General features: G+C 50.6%; 2 protein-coding genes and 1 long non-coding RNA gene across 12 annotated transcripts; 1 reads left to right on the top strand and 2 right to left on the bottom strand.

Annotated features, from left to right (window-relative positions):
• Positions 1-603: 603 nt before the first annotated feature.
• RAB1A (RAB1A, member RAS oncogene family) lies at positions 604-11518 on the top strand. Its single transcript, XM_015856533.2, is given in 7 exon segments — positions 604-845; positions 6354-6426; positions 8103-8198; positions 9565-9660; positions 10696-10827; positions 11074-11257; positions 11260-11518. Coding segments are annotated over 7 exon segments (651 nt in total). The 5' UTR covers positions 604-822; the 3' UTR covers positions 11307-11518.
• Positions 1500-2086, bottom strand: LOC107310679 (uncharacterized). Its single transcript, XR_001553678.3, has 2 exons — positions 1986-2086; positions 1500-1755 (listed from the first exon to the last, which is right to left on the bottom strand). It is a non-coding gene; the product is annotated as an uncharacterized LOC107310679 (long non-coding RNA).
• Positions 11519-13471: 1953 nt separating the features above from the next.
• Positions 13472-19506, bottom strand: CEP68 (centrosomal protein 68). Of its 10 annotated transcripts, none has more exons than XM_015856527.3 (7): positions 19456-19506; positions 17667-18056; positions 15731-17122; positions 14926-15048; positions 14745-14841; positions 14053-14222; positions 13472-13824 (listed from the first exon to the last, which is right to left on the bottom strand). In XM_015856527.3, exons 2-7 carry the CDS (start codon positions 18015-18017, stop codon positions 13789-13791), a joined length of 2169 nt encoding a protein of 722 aa, XP_015712013.2. In that variant the 5' UTR covers positions 18018-18056; positions 19456-19506; the 3' UTR covers positions 13472-13788. The 10 variants fall into 10 exon arrangements, with proteins under 10 accessions (XP_015712013.2, XP_015712014.2, XP_085398518.1 ...); XM_015856528.3 differs by having other exon boundaries at positions 14062-14222; XM_085542392.1 differs by having other exon boundaries at positions 17667-18052.
• Positions 19507-20219: the final 713 nt, after the last annotated feature.

Below are 20219 nucleotides of genomic sequence, written 5' to 3'. Positions count from 1 at the left end.
TTACTCCTGAGAACAACAGCACAAGGCATTGCGGGTTGATCCTTTGGAAGATACTTTGCCCAGCGCGTTACACAGTGCCCTTTGTAACCAAGGGCCGCCAGATCAGGTGTCGGTGGGGACTGACATTGCCCAGGTGATTACGGGGAGCTGCTGGGACACGCAGGGCTGAGCAGCACCGACGTCAGTTCATTCAGGAGGGGCAGAGCTTCGGTGGGAAGCCCCGTGACATCGCTTCGTCGCCATCCGGCCCCATACACACCCCAACAGCGGCACTCAGGCCCAGCAGGCCGCGCCCCGCCCCATCGCGCCCCGCCCGCCGGCTCGCCCGGCTGCCACGTCTGCCCGCCGCCCCCCCCCGCCCGGCTGCTCCGCGCCCAATGCGCAGCGCCGCGCCGACGGGGCCGAGGGAAGAAAGGCCTGCCCGCGCGCATGCACCGCCGCCTCCGCGGGGGCCGCCGGGAAAGCGAGTCTTCCGCCCCATGCGCGGCCGCCCGCGGGCGCGGGGCGGAGGGCGGGGCGCGGACTCGCTTTCCCGGCGTGCCTCGCGGCCGCCCCCCGGCCATGTAAGCGCCGCTCGGCGAGACGCCGCCCCGTTTCCTGGTTGGGCTCCGGCGGCCATTTTGGGCTGAGGAGCGAGCGCGGAGGCCGCGGAGCGGGCAGGGCGCCGGCGGAGGGGCAGGACGAGCCGAGCGCCGACAGAAGGCGGGAGCCGTTGGACGCCTGCATCCGCGGAGCGCCCGCCTCGGCGGCGGGACGTGCCAGGCCGCGACCGCCACCCCTCACAGCGCGCTCGCCGTCCCTCGGGCCGCGGGCCCCACGGACATGTCCAGCATGAACCCCGAATAGTGAGTGCGGGGCGGCGGGGCGGGCGGGGAATGGCGGAACGCGGCGGGGCGGCTGCGGGCTGCGGGGCCTTCCGGGCGGCGGCCTCCCCGCGGGGCTGGGTGACGGGGCGCGGCCATGGGGCTGAAGGGCGGCGGTGAAACGCTTGGCCATCCCGGGCCCCATCCGGGCCGCTGTGCGCTCACGGCCCGGCTCCGGAGCGCCGCGAGGGGACGCGCTTTGTGAAAGCCGATCCGGGCCGGCGGCTCGGCAGGCGGAGGCCCACCCTTCGCTTAGCTGCGAGTCATGTGTGTGTCACATGGCTCTTGCAAAACACCTCGAGCCTCTGGGTTTTGCAACGCCGGGGCTCGGTAACGAAGCGCTCCGAGGGGCCCGAGCCTTTCCGCAGAGCCCGAGGGCGGCCCGGCTGTTTGGGGGGTTGCTGGAGCTCGCACCGTGTCTGTGCCGTCTCCCCTCTCAGCCGCTGGGAGCGGGGTTGAGCCCCGGGCCGGGGGCTGCCATAGCCTGGCAGCACTGAGAGCGGCTTCTGTGACCCCCCCCATATCCCCATAGGGCCGTCAGGAACGGTCGGCGTAGCTCTGCTCCTTGTTCTTCACATGAAGAATAAGAGGAGAGACTTGGGAAGAGCTAAAAAAACATTTCCAAAACAGCTGGAGTGTTTATAGGGTTCTTTATGTTGGTTTTGCCAGCACTCCGGTTTGGGATGACAAAGCTGCTGTGCCCTCTGCTGTAACCGGAGTGGCTGTGGTGTTGAGCTGCGTGCATTGGATGGCATGGCTGCTTCAGATGACGCTCAACCAACTTATGTCCTTAGAGCTTATTCTTTCTCCCAGTGCTGGCTTGCGTAGCTGTGCCTTTGTGCTCCCGGCACATGGCAGCCTGACTGCGAGCACTCTGTGCTCATTAAATCACCTGAAGAGCGAACAGAAACAGAAGGCGAAGTAATCATCATCTGGTTGGAGATAGTTTGTGAAAACCAAGAGGTACAGCCAGCAACTCAGATTACATCTTGGCAAGGTTACATAACCAGCATGTTGGTGTGGGTTCAGGAAACATGAAAGCAGCAGTGGGATGCAGCCAGTGGGTGAGTGACCAACAAGTGCTGGTTGCCTTTATGGATGTGGAAGCTCCCAAGGACCCACCTGAGTTCATCCTGTGCATGAGCAGATTTTGGAGCCGGAGGCTGCCTGCAGTGTGCGAGGCCAGGCTGTGAGTTGCTGGGGGAAGAAGGAGTTTTTCCCACAGCTTTTGGGCTCTCGAAAGCAGATTGAAAAGGAAAGGCTGTAGTTTAAGATTAACTCGTGATATTAAAGTGTCACTTCCTGACAGGGCCAACTCTGCCGGATAAGAGATGGGAAGAGTGCAGTGAGATTGACAGATATTTGCTTTCCCTGTAGTATATTTTGATCAGTGTTAAACCACAAGTTAAGACTGGTAGGGCTGGCACCTTCTTTATAGTCCATCTGTTACAGGTGCAGGTGTCCATTTGTCATTCTAGCAGTGCCTTGCCTGTAATGTATATATCCTTACCACAGCCCCACACCCTGTTTCCCTGGTATGCCTGGGTTCCATCAGCGGGTCAGGTGAATTTTGTAGTAGAAAAAGACTTGCATTCTTCATTTGGTTTATTTAAAAAGTCACGGGATTAGAAGCACGGTTTCAGAGCTTGTAGGGACTGCGTGCTTCTGAGAGATTCCATGGCATTTCAGTGCTCATGACAGCTCAGTGGGGTGATGAGTGTGCAGCTCCCTCTGTGTGAAGAAGGGCTGGCTGAGATGTCGGTGTGGTGTTTGTGAAGCCACGTTCTCAAAACATCTGTCTGGCCAGTGCTGGGTTGCGTTCCTTTGTGTTCCTCCCCCGCTGTGGTGTTTCAGTAAGCAAAGCGTCAATCTTGACTTCGGTGTCAAGGTCTTGCCAGGTCTGGTGCTTCCTACCTGTTGTGCAAGCTGTGTGCAGCAGCTGCTTGCTGCCAACGCCACAGGGTGAGCAGGTCAGCAGTGCTGGGAGTTCATCAGGCTGAGTGCTATGTCATGTCTGGGTTTCATGCTGGGGAGCTCTAAGGGGAATGAGGAAACGTTTTTGGAATACATTTGCTTCTAGTATTCAGAGGTGTTACCAAATACCTGTGCGGGCTTTTCATCCTGTATGGTGGAATTCAGTGCACGATGATTGAGTGACAGCTCTGGGTTGCTGGGGACATCTGGAGTCACGTGTTTTAACCTTTCCAAACCACAGTGTGCATTGCAGGGTGGCATTGTCTTCTGATTCTGTTGGCTTCCACAAGCAGGGTGTAATCAGTGGCAGTTGTGCCCCTCTTCAGAATTTCTTGGGTGGTAGAACAAAGACAGAAAATTAGAGGCTGCTGTGTCTGTTTGCAACAACCCTGCAGCTGACGTGAGTGATTAAAGCTGATTCCAGCAGCTCCCTGTAGGGGATGGATGTCTACCTTGTCTTGTCTGTCTTGGGATAAAGCCTTCCTGATACTGGGAAAGAAAGGACACTTTCACCTGTGTGAACAACAGCATTGTATGCACGCAGATCCCTCATTCTGTGTGGCTTTGGCCTCATCTGTCCTGAGCTCTTCCTGTCTGTAGCTTGGAGGATCTGTGATAGTGCTACTCCCCACTCGGATGTGACGGTGCTCTTTGGTATCTCATCTGTTGCAAGAGGCAATCAATCAAACTTAGTATTATCCAACCCTTCTGACAAGGAGGATGGAAGAACTTGCCTTGCAATTGCTGTGCATCCTCCTCCAGTGTGCTGTCTTGTATGGGTGCTAAGTATGCCTGCGTGTATACATAATGAGAAATGGCTGAATGGTCAGTGTGAATTTGTGCCACCTCAGAGCGGTGTGGAGAAGCTGTAACCAAGGCTTTCTGTGCTCTGAGAGCCAGCAACCAAACTCCTTGGCCCTGAAAAGCAAAACTCAGTAGCTTCAGAAATGGTTGTTGAGCTTCAGAGCCAACACCAAAATTAACCTGTGTGACTTGGACACATGAGAGCAGTGGAAGCTGTTTATTCCATCAGCTGAGTTCAGTCTGGAAATAGACTTCGGTAAAGCTTTGTAGTTTGTTTTCATTTCTGTAGGATTTAAACTGTTAGAAGCGTAACATCATGCTCTGTGTAGCACTGTTCATTTGGTTCCCAAGGTCTGTACATAGGCACCTCGTGTTTTAAAGACTCCTGAAGCAGCTGTACCTAGAAATGCAGCGTGCAGTTGGATATTATACATGCAGTAACCTTTGTTTTTGAGAGCCCAAGCAGCAAGGTTCCACTTTCAGTTATCCTTGAGTTCACACCGGTCTAAGTTCAGTCATGCTCAGCTGGTGAAAGTAGGGTTATGATACAGTGCCTGTTTTTTGGGGTGGGAGCCACCTGATAAAGGCCACTGCCTTGTACCAGGGCCAGAGCAGAGCTGGAGCTGCTCTGGGTTGCTTCTGAAATAGAGTGAAGTCAGGAAGGCCATAGTGGTAAAGCAATTTTCTTTAAGGCTTTTGGATTCCTGTTGCTTTAATTTAGCAGTAGTGCTCTATAAGCTGAGACAGCCCTTCTTTGCTTCTGGACAGTAAGTGCTTGCATGTGAAATGGAAGACTATAATAGCAGGGTAGAGGTGGCTGCCTTGAGCAGCAGGAGTAGGGGAGGACAGGCCACGTGGTGCCTGGGGGCTGAGGACACCTGCACCTTCCTGATGGCAGCTCCACACTGAGCCTTATCTACACTAGGAATGAATGCTTTTCTCCCAACATTAGCAGCAGTGTTTTAGTGAGAACAGTGGTAATATTCATGTGATACTGTTCTTAAGGAGATTACAAATGTGCTGCAGGCTCTCATACTTTCAAGTGTATTAATTCTTTCCAGAAGTAATAATTTAGTCTTGCAGGAAACTTAAGCTTTGCCAGGAACTTAACAACCAAAATGTTCTGCGAAACTTGAAAGCTAAGGCAGCTGTAGCTTCAGTTTGTGATCATGGGGGAGGAGGAATAGGTTGAACTGCAGGCCAGGTCTGAGAGCTGTGTGCCTTCCCCTCACCCTTCAGCCGATGTCACTCTTCTCTTTTGTTCTCAGGGCAGTAAATCCTTGGTGGTCAGTAAGGAGACTTCAGTACAGGTTGCTTGGGGGTAGATCCTGCCTTAGGTCCGGGTGGAGTGGCAGGCTGGGGAAGCACTGAGGTAGCTGTAAGGCTGGCCATGCAGTTCTGCTGGCTTGCCGTCATCTTAGAGCCCATCATGATGGAATGCCTCATTGCTGTGGCAGCTTCTGTTTTTGGCCCACAAGACATGTGGAACTGCTTCACAAAGGTGAAGCTCACAGATGGGCCTGAGCTTTGTGAGTGGCCTGTCAGTGCTGTCCTGGGCAGTGATCACCAGTGTGAGCCACTGGCACTAATAGTCCCCCTGGTAAGTAGTAGCTCTTGATCTGTCTTGAAGCTGTTGAGATAAGTGGGTTGTGTGTGTGCAATCAGACTTATCTCTCCTGAACTATTTGGGTTAGTAACTGTCATTTTACTGAAACAGTCTTGCTTCGTGTTAGTATGTGACTTGACAGTAGTGAGTTCTGGTGGCCATTAACTGCTAAATATGTTTTAGATGACTGATTCTTGGAATATGTTGAGTGCTTTTTACTTCATTTTGTGTAGGAAACACATTTTCTTTGGAAGATTAGCTATTAGTTGCTATTTACCACTTCTCTCAAGGCTATAGACACAAGCCTAACGTGGGTTAGTCTAACACAGGTTACCTGCTTGCTGCAGGCGGTGGTTCACATCATACCACTGTCATCCTGAGCACAGATGTGTGCTGGTATCACACCTGAACATAAATACATTCCCATTTGGCGATGGCTTTTACTTTCTTTCTGGAAGACCAGTAGAGTATGTGGCCATTCTGCTGTTAAGTCTGCAGCAGAGGGCAAGTGTTCATTTCCTGTTAGCAGGTCGTTAAACTTAATTTAGGTGTACTAGCTGTTAACGGTGTGTATTCAGTTGTTTTCTGCTGAAATTAAGTTTGAGTAATTTAAAATGAGAGAAGAACCGTTTGCTTTTACCAGCTGTTGATGGAGTTGCACAGTGGCATTGGGCCTATGACTTAAAAATGGTGTGGAGAAAGCTTGCTGACCACCAGAACTATGACTTCTGCCATCTGTTGCTGCAGTTGCTCAATCAAAGAGCAAGGCTTGCACTTAACTGGGAAGTGTGGTTTCAGCTTTAGCTAGACCACAAAGGGCTGAAGCAGGGCTCTCCTGCCTTGCTGATAGGTCAGTGTCCTCAGTGCAACTTCCTAGGAAGAAATGCTTCAATCCAAAAATGCTGCATGCAGAACATGCTCCTCACACTTCCCTTCCAAAGCAAATTGACTTGTGAAAGTGTCTGAACTGGGTAAGAGGAGTTTGGAGTCGAAGGTGCCTGTTCTCTAGCAGTGAATTTATTTATCCAGTCAAATATAATATGTTGCTTTAACAAACTTGTCTGTCAGTGGCATTTTTCATTAAGTGCTGTTTTTTCTTCTTGCAGTGACTATTTATTCAAGCTACTTCTGATTGGAGACTCCGGTGTTGGGAAATCTTGCCTTCTACTTAGGTTTGCAGTAAGTGATTGTGCTTAAAATTTATTGAAAAACAAAAAAAATCTGCTGGTTACTTAAGGAGACTTTATCTGCTGTAAGAACTGCTTGAAAGGACTGATGTCTGTTAAGTGGTAATACCAAGCCATAATCAAAGTATTCCAAAGCCCTCCTGTCTTCTGCACTTGTTTCCAGCTGGTATATCCTCAACAAGTAAGGACAGATGTAGAGGATGTGCAGTTAAGTTTGATTGTCACACTTTCACATGAGGGAGAATATCCTAATAGTCGGTTTCAATACTATAGCAGATGATGGTGGCAGTTCTTACCCAAACAGCTGCCCTGGTAGGAGCCTGCTGTGCTGCATGTTACCTGCAGGAAGTGGTGGTGTGCCGTGCACCAGCAGCATCACACAGGTGGAAACTATCAGGGCAAACCATGCTGCTTTTGTAGGACAGGGTAATGTGTAAAGCAGCATGAACACTTGATGTAACCTTCTCTGCTCCTAGAGCTGGAGTTGGTGGATTGGAAATGACACGAGGGCTGGAGAGTACTCCCACATCAGTCTAGCCTGTTCTTCCTGCAGATGCTTTCGAATACATTTTGTTTCCATGTGAATTGTCCAAATTTCATTTTTGGTAACCAGCTTGAGTTTGTGCTCACTTACATGATGTTTCTTTAAGTAGCTTTTTCCTGTGGAAATTTGACTTCCTAGCTGAGGTTTTTTTTTTTTAACTTGATATATGGAGTCATTGCAGCATTCACTTACACGTGCTCCTGCTGTAGGTTAAGCAGCAGCAAGCTTTTCGAGCATGTCTTTCTGAGTGTTGAAATGTTAAGGACATAAATGTCGCATTCTGAAAGGTTTAATGCTTTATTTCTACATTCTGCTCCTTCAGACAGTTGTATTAGCTGAGGTATTTTCCATTCACAATGCAAGGAAATCCCATGCTTTTGTGCCAGCTGCTGGTTATATAGGGCCTTTTGTGGCATATTTTACCCCATCCTGCTGGTGCTTCAGGGACGTAAGCTCCTTTATGCCAGTAGGCTCATGGTCACTAGAACGTAGCAGTGAGCCCAAGGTTCCTGTGCTCCCTAAGGCCAGCTGGAAGCTCAGAGCAGCTGTGCGTGCTGTTAAACCAGTGCTGCCATTGGCTTCCTGTGTTTACTCAGACTGCAGCAGGGGACTTCAACATGGGAGCCTGAGCTGTAACTCTAAACTGCCTTAGCAACCAAAGGATCTGAAATTCAGATGAGTGTGACTGAGGCAAAGCCTTTACCTTCTTGGAGATAGCTGCTGTGTAACAGATAAAGAAATCTCCAAGGAAGATAAAAATTTGAGGCATTTTAATGACCATCATAGTTATTCTGAGTAGCTCCTCAGTTTGCCAACTTGAACAAAGGCTGTCTTTTAAGCTATGGTTTGAGAGGGCATAATGTAGTGGTTTTCAAAATGAGTTTTACTGACTAGATGTGGCACACAAATCTTGTTTTATGCCATGCTTTATACTATTGATAAATTTCTGAAGAGTAAATATTGATTGAAGAGGTGCAGGTAACCATTGGACTTTGTAATGGATGGTCAGACCACTTTTTGCTGGAGAGCTAAGTAGCTTTGTTTGCATGGTGTTTGTCTGTTGCATAATTATGTAGGTGACTGCAGAAGGGCAGCTGGCTTGACTTCTGTTCACTTTTTCCTAGGATGACACGTACACAGAAAGTTACATCAGCACAATTGGTGTGGACTTCAAAATCAGAACTATAGAACTAGATGGGAAAACAATCAAGCTTCAGATAGTAAGTAGTATCTCTCAACTCCTGGCTATCTCAGTCTGTTAAAACATGGTTACCTTCGTGATTACCAGTACTTATATTTGATTATATTTTAATGATTAAAATGGTGTCTTCCCTGTACCCAGAGGATAGGCAATTGTTACGGGACTTTCCATTGCCTGTTTCTGAAGAAGGATGCTGATAAAGCCTGCTGGCCCAAAGGGGGAAATGAGCTGTTATTTTTCTCTTCCTCTGGGAAGAAAAGAAAGCTGAAGTGTTAGAAGGCACTGTGGGCAATGAGCTGGGTGGGGGGTAGGATCCTGTACTGGTGTGTTCTCATCAAAACCGTGCTCATTCTGCAGTAGTTAGCAAGGATTTGCACAAGGACATCACGCTACTTCCCCAGATGCCCAGTTTCTCAGCAGCTGTTAACAGCTGTCTGCACTGTTTAGTGCTGGAAGTGTGTTCTCATGCATCTGAAAGGAGAAGGTGACACAAATGCTTGTTAATTGACTTGTCTGACTTAGCATTGGCTGCCTTGTGGTTGTTTGGCCTTTCCCTTAGAGGAAGCAGGGAAGAGGCTTGGCAGCTTTTTCCTCTAATCTTGAAGCACTCCAGAACAGTGACTTGTGTAATGAAATCTAATATCTGTACAAGGTCACACAATCCCTGTCAGCCATTGCTTCCAGCTCAAGCAGAGGCACACAGGATGGGAAGGCAGTGACTCAGGGATTTCAGGTTGTGTTGTGGAGCAGCAGTCCAGTTCACGGCCAGAAACTTCTGTGGTTGAGTCTGCAGACCTCCGGAGCCAGGAATGCTGTCACGACTGAAATCTGTCTCTGAGTCTGGCTATTTTTAATATGTGCTCAGCTGTGCTCATGATGTGACCCAGGGCACAGTGGTGTTTGGGTGAGTGCTGTTCCTGCCCTGGCAGGGGAAGAAGTCAAGAACCACAGTCCTTCCTTAGCAAAGGCGGTGTTGCCTTTGCAGCTCCTGTACCATGGAAGCTGAAGGGATTGGTAATGTTAAAAGATGCCCACACCTGTCTAATATTATCAGGTTTTAAAGCCCTGGCTTGTATGTTTGTTCGCCTCACCACTGCACTGTAGCTTCTGTTGAGGTCCAAATGATGTGAAATGTTTTCTTCATTGAGATATTTTTAGTGCACTTGTCCAAAAACCAAACAGACTGGTAGTTCTAGAAAAGCACCTACTGAAGTGTGCTTCTCAGTTAAAACATTGATCATCTTCAATCCTGTTTGTTTCTGTCTCTGTAGTTGTGTCTTGGCTATGCCTGCAGCTGGGTGGCTGCTCAGCCAAGCTGCATTTCCACAAGGTTGTGTAACACTGGTACAGCTACAGTGCAGTAACTGGTCCTGTTTGTCTTGCAGTGGGACACAGCGGGACAGGAGAGGTTTCGAACTATCACTTCCAGTTACTATAGAGGAGCTCATGGCATCATAGTTGTGTATGATGTTACAGATCAGGTAAGGGGTGAATCTGTGCATGGTGTTTTCCCACATGGACTGCACTAGGCTGGTATGTGAATAAATGCAATTTGATGCTTTTTGCACTGTCCAGGATTTTAACAACTTGGCCTTTTGTAAGTATACAAGTGGCATGTTCTTCTGACTGTGTTAATGTTCATCAAGCTGAATGTGTGTTAGTGTCTGGTTCAGGGCTTAACATGGAAATAAAAGGAGCTCTGGGATATGTGGCTGTAAAGCAGTGGTACGCTGGGCTTAAGCTAAGATCTGCTGGGCAGGTAACTGTGTTGTGTGGATATTTCTCAGCCTGCCTTTGGCAGCAGGAGCTTTGAGTTACTGATGAAGTTGCTGAAAGATGTACTTGAATGTACTTGAACTTTGGACTGCACTGAAGACTGGAATTTGAAACAGTGTGTGCAGCATACAACTGAGCCAGTGTTTTCTGTGCATCTCTGAAGATTACTGGTGCTGTTGTGCTGCCTGAAGGGCTCTTTGGAAGCATTGAGCATCCTGAGCTAATAGGAAAGGAGCAGTTGGGTTTAGTACTAACCTGAACATCATTTCAGTGTGGCAGTTCTGTATTTCTGGAGTCAAAGACTGTTCCATTTTCTCCACGACAATGTGGTTTGCACCTTGTAGCTAGTGCTCTTAATACCTGGGTTGGTTATGCTCTCAGCTGTATGCCTCTTCTCTCTGCTAGAGGAAGAGGAGGAGTCCCTGATGGTGTATGTTGGCCATTCAGCAGGGAAATACAAAGGGGTGGAGGGGGAAATGCAGCAGTGGAGGAAGGGTGATTGTGCAGGGCTTGGAGCAATGAATTCTAGAGTTTCTAGATCCGGTGTTGACTTCCTTGTCCTGAGATAATCAGGGGAGTGCCAAGTTGTGGATAAATACAGCAGCATTATTGTTCTGTCCCTTGTGGTTGTGATGTGGATGTTAAGTATGCTCATCTTCATCTTTTTTCCAGTTATTACCAAGTAGTGCTGGCCTGTGCTCGCGGTGAGGGCTCTTGCTTACAGTTCTCTTGTCTCCTAGGAGTCTTTCAATAATGTAAAACAGTGGCTGCAGGAGATAGACCGTTATGCCAGTGAAAACGTCAACAAGTTGTTGGTGGGGAACAAATGTGATCTGACCACAAAGAAAGTAGTAGACTATACAACAGCAAAGGTATGTTGATAATATACTTGCGTGGCTGAGCACTGCCCTGGGTGTTGCAAATGCAGCTGAGTAGTGTCTGCAAGCACCTCGGTACCAAGATGGCAGCGTGCCATGAGCACAGGGAGCTTAGGTGCACAGCAGGCTGGGGCTTGGGAGTGGGGTTGTGGTCTGGAAGCTTTTAGCTCATTTGCTGGGAAGCAAGGTGAGGTATGAATCTGTACATGAGCTCACTGTGCACTGTTTCTCGATTTGCAGGAATTTGCAGATTCTCTTGGAATTCCCTTTTTGGAAACCAGCGCAAAGAACGCCACAAATGTAGAACAGTCTTTCATGACCATGGCTGCTGAGATTAAAAAACGAATGGGTCCTGGAGCGACTGCTGGTGGTGCAGAGAAGTCTAATGTTAAAATTCAGAGCACTCCAGTCAAGCAGTCTAGCGGAGGTTGCTGCTAAAACTTGCCTCCCCCCCTTTTGTCTCACAACAATGAATTTGCAATCTGAACCCAAGTAAAAAAAAAACCAACCATAAAACAAAAAACAAAACAAAAAAAAATATTGCCTGAATTGTACTGTATGTAGCTGCACTACAACAGATTCTTACCGTCTCCACAAAGGTCAGAGATTGTAAATGGTCAATACTGACTTTTTTTATTCCCTTGACTCAAGACAGCTAACTTCATTTTCAGAACTGTTTTAAACCTTTTGTGTGCTGGTTTATAAACGTGTAATCCTTGTTGCTTTTCCTGATACCAGACTGTTTTCCTGTGGTTGGTTAGGATGTATTTTTGTTTCGATGTTTCTCTTGGCATGTTTAGATGTCAGGTTTAGTCTTCTGAAGATGAAGTTTAGCCATTTTGTATCAAACAGCACAACAGTGTCTGTCGGTTTCCATGCATAAAATTTAGTAAGCTGTATGTAAGACCTGATTTGCTAGTTCCTTCTTGTAGAATTCTAAATGGAAAAGATCACACACTATCTCTGATTAATAGTTTCTTCATACTCTCTGCATATAATTTGTGGCTGCGGAATATTGTAATTTGTTGCACAATATGTAACAAACCTGAAGAAATGTTTAATAAATATTGTACTTATTGGAAGTAATATCCAACTGTATGGTGATAAATATTGTCTTAATTTGTATTGGCTAAAGGGGAGATCAGGCTTGCGTTGTGCACAAAACATATCTTGGTGCAGCCATGGCTCTCAGACCTTGTAGTCGAGCAGAGACCTTCCCTGCAACAATTAGTGCTGTGCCCCAATTAGCCTGAGCAGTGGTGGTGCTGAAGGTGCACACGCTGTAGCAGGAACAGCCTGGTGTTGGTGGAGGTATTGCGCACTCTGAATGTACCGCAGCTCCCTGACTTAGTCTCAGAACTTATTTCTCAAGGATTCCACGTAGGGCATCTGTCTGCTGTGTGTGAGGGGAGAGGAGCAGTGTTTCCCTAACATGAGTGACTTCAGCATAACCTTGAGGCGGTGTAACTTTCTACCAGTATATTGTGTCTTTTCTATATACTGTTAATTCCATCCTCTTTAATTAATACTCTTCTTCATGCAGCAGCATAGTTTCTCTTCTGTTATGTGTAGAGGCAGCAGGAGGATGCAGAGGGGACGGGGCAGCCCCACCCCAGGCTGTCGCTCCAGTTATTTCACCCAATGTGGAACTAACCAGCAGCTGGGAGGTTTGGCAGCGTGTGATTCGTTGTACAGAGCTAATCAAGTCATTAGTGCCTGATGTCTAGCTAAAAGCCACAGGGAAGCTAGCCTATAACACTTCCTATACATGTACAATTGTTCAGCTTTATCTAAACTCAAAACGTTCGGCCTATTCTGTAAATAGTCTCATGTTTGAAAGACCATGTAACATTCCCCTAGTAGTAAATACACCTTGTGGTAGTAAGAATATAGCCTAGGTATGTTGTGAGGTATAAACTAAAACTGGTGCAAATATCCTCTGATCATTTTTTTGGGGGGGGGGGAGGGGAAGGATGGAACTTTGGCTAACAGCTTTCTTCAACATAGTTGCATCAATCAACAGGCAATTGTAATACATAAAGTATTGTCATGGTTAAGTTGAACTCTTCCACTTGAGTCCTTCACAATAAAGTGATGTGCTTTCTATTAGAGATGTGCTTGTTGGTATAATTCATTATAATGTAAGTGGCTCCTCCTTGAGGGCAGGAGCCATGGGGGTAGTGATCAGGAAGTGACCCAGAAGGTGTACTGAGGGCAAAACATCTTCCCTTCAGAGAACTGCACAAATGAACTTAAATGTTGAGATGCCTGCTACATGATATCCAAAACAATGTTAATATATACAGTAATAAAAGCATTGCAAAACCAACTTGGGCTACACCAGTTGTTTGGCGGTTTTTTGTTGTTTTATTGATTATGTTTAAGTCATGACTTAACGTGGTGGCACTGTTCAGTGGCCAGGTGGAGGGTAGAACAGGTTTAACAGCTCCCTGCTGAACTCGGCTCTCGCTTATGAGCTCCAGTATTGGCTCCTTGCATCTGTGCATAACAAAACAGCTCAGTGGGAGCTGATGGGTGACTATAAAGAAGGGTTGGCTCCCAAGAACCAGAAGGAGCTGCCAGTGTTGGCTTCCAGCACCTAGTTTTGAAGGGCACAAACACAAGCTGAGAACGCTGCTATTAGAATCACACAGCTTTACTTGGGTGTGAGTTGCACTGCACACTGTGGATCACTCAGTCCAAAAGACGCGCTCCTGACACGTGGAACGGAGCACTGTAATAAAAGAGAAAGCTACATTCCAATAAGAGAAGAAAAGGAGGCAGAGAGCTGTATGTTCCTCACTGCCGGAGCTCCGCAGCTTAGCGATACCAGGAGCCGAACAGCAGCTGTACAGCTTGTCCTTCTGCAGCTACAGTCAAAACCGAACCGAATGGGCCCACGTTGGCCAATACAGCGATGGTGTCCATGCAGAGCTGTCAGCGCTGCTGCTCTGCTCAGCCCTCCTGAGCCTGGCTAACAAAGCTCGGCACCTGCAATGAAACAGAAAGCTTCATCTTGGCCACCGGCTGCAACCCAAACCAAACCAACCCCACGCTGTGCCTCCATCAATCGCCTCCATATACACTCTCGAGAGCATGCAGTGTGCCTTTAAGAATTAGAGCAAAAAAGCTTTGTATTGCAGCGTTACCCCTCTTCTAAAGCAATATTTATTTCCCCTTCGCCACTTGAATAAGGGTTCGATGTTCCCTCCCCCTTACCCTGCTCACCCACTGGGCTTCTGGTGCCTGAGCTGCCGCTTGCTGTGCACTGCTGCCGCCCTCCCCCTGCACGGGACCCACAGCAGCCAGGACCGACTGGTACAGGCGCTCTGCGTGGTTCTCCAGCTCCTCAGACTGCTTCTCGATCAATCCCAGCGTGTCCTTTAAGGCTGGAAAACAGAAGTCGTGAATGGAGTTATTAACGTGGCCGCTGGGAGGGGCTGTAAGAACAAAGAGCTCCACCTGCCCCACACAGACTTCTGAAGGAAACAGACTGTCAGATCTCACCCAGCAAGTCCATGTCTGCCCCTTCCAAACTGCAATGCAATGTTACAAAGGTGGCAGGATATGACATAGGAGGCTGCAGAGTAAGACTGGAAGTACAGAAATAGGGGCTCCCAAAAGAACCCTCTGTGCAAAGCACAAAAGTCGACCATTAAAACCCCTTTGGTGGCTGCAGATGAAGGCTTTTTGGCCACAGACATGCACATATCCATCAGCCATGCAGGCAGCAAGCACCGTGATAGATGGCACGGCACAGAGCAGGGTCAAGGCACGGGGCAGCCAGATACACCTCTACATCAGTCCTTTCCTTACAGCCGCCTCCATTCTCACAGCAACAGCAACCTGCCCACCAGCTGCCAAGGATCTTGGGGGGGCAGCTGTACCCACATGCAGCAGCTCCTGCTCACCTGGCGAACTGGAGGCCATGCAGTCGAGCAGAGCAGCTCCACGCTGCAGCACGCTCTCGGTCAGGCTCCGGTGGTCAGCTATATCCTTCCTGAACTCCTGGGGGGAGAAGGGGAGCTCTACTTAGCAGCGTGTTGGGCAGCACCCACCCCAGCACGGCCGTGTGCACCAGGCCATACCCACCAGGTAACGGTGCAGCGCTGCCCTCACGCTGGCAGCATCGGGCATGGGGGGCACCCAGCCATCCGCCGTGTCCGCCACATCATACAGCCAACAGATGAGCTCCTCCAGCTGGTGGCAAAACACCTGCGTAACAAATCACAGCTGCAGCTCTGACAGCTCCCTGCCCTCCTCCTCACAGTGACCCAGATCCATGGAGTTCATCTGCAGCTGCTCCTCCCCAAGGGATCTCGTTCCATTGAGTACCTTCATTTATCTTTAAAGTGTCTCAGTGAGGGATTATTTCTGTAGGATGATTTCTGTAAAGCCCAGGGGCCTCTGCTCCCTCCAAAGCCTCCAGCCCTGCTCAGGAGTTGGGCTCTGTCTGAGAGCTGTGCTGCTGCCCCGGGTACAGAGAGCTCCCCAGGCAGACCCGTATGCCCCAGGTACGGCCCTCATACATCCCAGGCAAGGCCATGTTACAGCCCCAGGTAAGGCCTTGTTACCACTGGTTTGCAGAACAGCTGCCCCGACTTCCCAGCCCTACCAAGAAGTTGTGAACTCAGACCACCACCAGGGATAACCCAGAGAGCAGAAATGGTGTGAGGACGCAGAACTCCCCACTGCCAGAGGTTCTTGCTCTGAAGAAAATTACCTGCCCTGCTGAACGACAAGGTAACAGGTATAGCACAAGAAGGGACGTGGCCTCAAGTTGCACCAGGGGAGGGTCAGGTTTGCTATGAGGTGTTTCCAACAGTAATGATCCTATATTTCTACACTGTATGCAAAACCTCCCCACAAGATGCTTCAGCCCCTGGTCTCAGCCTACCTTAACGCACTGGGCGAGGGACTCGTTCCACTGTCCGCTCTCTGTGCGTGTCCCCTGCAGCACAGCCCTGCTGCTGGCAGGGAGATGGGGTCTGTGCAAGGGGTCTCTGTTGATTCTGCTGCTCGGCTGAGCACTGTCCCAACCATAGGGGTGACATAGCCCAGCACTGCCTCCAATTCTCTCTCTTTGGTCCCTGCTTCCCACTTCTCCAACAGGAGCCCATTCAGATGAGAAGGTCTCCAACCGATCACTGCGAGGCGGAGGGTCCCTTATAGTTAAGGAAAGATCAGATAAAATCTGAGACAACGTTTCCAGCTCCCGGAGCCGAGGAGGCAGCGAAAGGAATTCTTCATCAGCGTCCCACTCCCTTCTCAAGGGGAGTACTCGTGTTGTAGGCAGAAACCTCTCAGTGCTTCTCACCTTTCCTTTGTGACTGCTAAAGGGATTCCTGGTACACCAGCTTCCCCCATCCGCATCAGGGCAATCAAATGAACTCAGCCCCGCTAACCCGGATAATGTTAAACCCTTAGCAGAACCTCCAGCAGGACCTGCTGTGCCAGCGGAGGAAGAGCTCCTTGCCAAGGATGCTTTTGCAATGGGAGAAGGTTCATAGTGAGAGGCAGCTCCTGCACCGCCTGCTTGTCCAGCCACCGGGGTGGAGTATCTCCTGACAGAGGCCACAACCCCATGATGCTGATTTTCTCTCCTTCCCTGATCCTGCCAACTTAGACCATAGATGCTGGTCGATCTGAAAGTGCCCTCTGGAGACAGAGAAAAGCTGTCCAGATCTACTCCCGAGTCGTGGAAGAAAGGCTCCAGCGCCTTCCCAAGCTTGTACTTTGGCTTCAGCGGGTACGTATAGTCCAGCAAGTCCTCGTACTCCTTATTGGGGTTCCAGTGGGGGGACTGACGGTCCGGGGATGGGGGCAATGAATCAGGTATGGCGCACGCCCAGTAATCAGCCTGATAGGAGGACATCTTCCTGACGTGCTCCATGGTAGCACAGTCCTGCAGCAGGGGGCTGAGGGCCTTGCGTGCCCGTGGTGTCCTACCTCCTGTTGCCCTACCTCCTGTTGTCCTGCCTCCTGTTGTCCTGCCTCCCGTCACACCTGGCTGGCGGCACAGCTCCCAGGTGGCTGCAGAAGGTGTGTCCAGGCTGGCTGGTGAGCTGTGGGACGGCCTCCCTTCCTGCTGCTCAGAGATGCTGTTTTCCTCTAAAGAGAGAGTGGAGAAGCTCGATCTGGAGTGGCTCCGCGTGGGGCTCTTGGGGCTTGGCTGGGTTTGCTGAGGCAAAGATTCTGGTGGGGAGGAGGATGGGGACCAAGGTGCCTGGCTCCAGTGCCTGGAAGCGATGTGACGGATAGCAGCAGTGCTGCTTTCCTCTGTAGAGTCCTGCAGGGACCCAGGGAGGGAAAAAAAGAAAGAGGCTTAAGGTGAATCTAATTCACGTGCTTGCTCAGTTTACAGCCCCGGCCATGTTACAAACCTCCCACACTGCCAGGAAATCCCTGTAAAAAGAACCAGGAGAAACACTTCTGGTGCTCAGGGAACAGTACATAATACTCGTGCTTTGTGCCCAGACAGAAAGGCCCTTTGTGCAGCCAGGCTACCGAGATAAAAGCCCAGCCCCAGCTCCGTCCCAAAAGGAGGCACGGACATGAGCTCTGTTCCAGCAGTGCGCCTGCACGCCAGGCCTCAGCGGGGCTTGTTTTTAAGGAAAGGCATCTGGAGGACTTGGAAAGCTGCGTGAGTCACTTGGCAGCCAGAGGCACTTACTTAAGGAGCTCCATTTTGAGCAGCTTCCAGCTCCACGGACAGCAACACAGGAACCAAGGCAACAGTGAAAGCTCCCCAGGACAGACGCTCCTTCCCACCCCACAGGCCCCCATCTCACCAGGACGCATTGGCAATACATGGGTCAGCACACCCCTCTCACCTGCTGCTGTTCCAGGAAGGACCAGTGGCCAAGGTAACAAGATGAATCGCCACTGCAGTCGGCTCCGTAGGTCAGCGGCCGTCTCTTCAAGCAGTCTGTTTTCATTCCAGGCAAGCTGGGTACGGGTGCTGTAACATCAGTGGCCAAACCACCATGTCCACTCACTGCCAGGCTCTCTGTGCTGTTCTGGGCAGCTTTGGCTTCTTCTGCACCCGAAAGCTGCTGCACATCGCTGACCAGCTCCAGGTGGTCCGTCTGTCTGTCCATGCAGTCCCACCTTCCGTAGCATTTGGCCTTCTGGCTCAGCGAGGCTTCAGAGAGCGACTTTGCCACATCCAGGGCCATCAGCATAGAGCAGCTTCTGAGTGATGCTGCTGAGTTCCAGTCTGTCTGAAATACACAACAAAAGATGTTCTCCACCTCCCCTCACCTCCAAGCAAAGTGAAAAAGCTGGGTGTGCTTTATAGCAAAGCCAGCAGTATGCCCAGGGGGCCAAGTAAAACCAAGGGCTTCTATCAGCACAGGCTGCCCAGGGAGCAGGTGGGGTCACCATCCCTGGAGGTGTTTAAGAACCGTGCACAGGTGGCACTGAGGGACATGGTAGGGATGGGGGGGGGTTGAGCTTGGTGAGCTTGGAGGTCTTTTCCAACCTTAATGATTCTATGATTAATCACACCTGGGCATCAAAGTGAGCAGTATGTAGGAAAATTAGAGGGAGAGGTGGATGCCCCTGTTCATTGCAGTGGAGTAGCTGGACTAGATGGCCTTCATAGGTCCCTTCCAACTCCAAGGATTCCAAGATTCTATGACTTCCCAGGAGCTGACACTGAAATAGTGGCAGACTTTCACTGCTCACTAATGAGTTCAGCTGGGTCCGAGCAGATTCAGGAAGATCATAACTTCAGGCAGCAACACTCCTCCCTCCGGGGAAACCCGTGGCAGTGAACAAGGAGGTGCTTTGGAAGCACAGAGGCCCGGCCGGGGGGGGAGGCTTTGTGTTTCCACCCCCCTTCAGGCTGGGAACACGATCGCTGCTGTGGCTGTGAGGCAGCTAAATTCAGCACGGCAGTGACTGGCTCTTCCTGGACCTACTTAACCCTCTGCTGTTTGCCCCTTGGGTGACAAGGGCCGGACCCCGAGGGGCAGCGCTGTGCCCAGACGGCCACACCTGTCGGCTTTGTGGGATCGCAGGTCAGGCCGAATGCCAGAAGGTCAGACCCGACCTACGGGTGATTTAAAGGCCCAGCCTATCCACTCAGATCAACGTGTTCGCAGCGGGGAGGAGTGACACGGGTGGCTGGGTTCCTTCCTCCACCCCCAGGTGACCTCACGTGCACAAGCAAACCACCAGGCGACAAATCCGACGGTACAACGCCTTCCATTCCGGACCCCGTCTCAGCCCCCACGTGCTCGCCGTGCCTTCCCCATGCCGTCATCGAGCATCCGCCCTCCCCCCGCACAGGCTTCAATGACCGCCTTCCCAGCCCCCCGCAGCCCCTCATTGCAGCACTTCCCCTTCCCCACACTTCCTTCCGCGCACCGAGCGCCTCGTAGCACGGCGGGGCTCAGCCCTAAGGAAGCGGGGAGGCACAGGACCGGCACTCAGCGGCACCCAGCTCCGCTCCCGGCACCTTCGGCCGCCCCAAGCCCAGCTCCGCTCCCAGCACCTATCCCGTTTGCCCTGCAGTTCTCTCGCCGTTCCCGCAGTCATCCCCGCGGTTACTCTGCTCGGCTCCCCCCGGAAAACCCGCACAACCCTTCAGCCCCTCCCTGTCCGGCCCGCACGTACCGAGTAGCGGCTCCTTACGCAGCCCTGCCCCGCAGCCACGCTGCTCTCGGTGCTTCGCATCCAATGGGAGCGCTGCGTGCCGCTCGGCCTGGCCCTCCCCCGGCGGGTGGGGGATTCAGCCCAGGAAAGAGATCAGATAGAAATTGCACTTCTCCTTTCTGGCCACACGATGTTCCCATCGCACCACCAACAAACACCCCGGCCTGATTGCACAGCCACAAAGGCAGGTGATCCCAGTCGGCATCCTCCTCCAAAGCAGTGAGCCGCATTAATGCAGATCACAGCTCACGGAGCTCCCACGGGGCACAGCGTACTCGTATGTCCATTTGAATGCTCCTAATGGGAAGACAGAAGAGATTTGATTTTCAATAATCCAACTTCAGTCTATGTGTCTGTAAGATAACCTGACTCTCAAAACAGCGATCCCATGCAACCCAAGCAATCCACCTGATAGCAGAACAACATGGTTTTGTCTTTCAGTTAACTGACTTACAAAGTACTTCCCTACCTGTGTCTACCTGAAATGTAGAAGCATAGATGTGCCCAGACCGGCAGACAGTACCATGCAACACTTCATCTCTCTTGTTTGATGTCAATAACAATATCTAGCAAGCTCTAATGATGTCTAGATTGAGTCAACAGAGACTTGGCCTGGTGCTTGACACAGTTCTCATTAGAGATAAGGCCATCAACCCACACCTTCCCACAGGTCTGGTAAAGCACGGTGTCTCTCGGATGCTGTGGCACCGTAGGTCTGGCAGCAC

Source organism: Coturnix japonica, chromosome 3 (genome assembly GCF_054131305.1).
Source record: "Coturnix japonica strain WE chromosome 3, WE-NBRP24, whole genome shotgun sequence".
NCBI classification, from domain to species: Eukaryota; Metazoa; Chordata; class Aves; order Galliformes; family Phasianidae; genus Coturnix; species Coturnix japonica.
The sequence above is the reverse complement of the archived record's forward strand: the minus strand, read 5'-3'. Positions and strand labels throughout refer to the sequence as shown.

Excerpts from the sequence above, each read along its gene's own strand:
- CEP68 (XM_085542389.1), bottom strand. The coding sequence starts at position 19,377 with ATGACTGCGGGAACGGCGAGAGAACTGCAGGGCAAACGGGATAGGTGC. Across the intron at positions 15,049-15,730 it reads CCCTCGCCCAGTGCGTTAAG|GTGTTTTGCCACCAGCTGGA; the intron begins GTAGGCTGAGAC and ends TTTGTTACGCAG. Across the intron at positions 14,842-14,925 it reads CAGCGCTGCACCGTTACCTG|GAGTTCAGGAAGGATATAGC; the intron begins GTGGGTATGGCC and ends TTCTCCCCCCAG.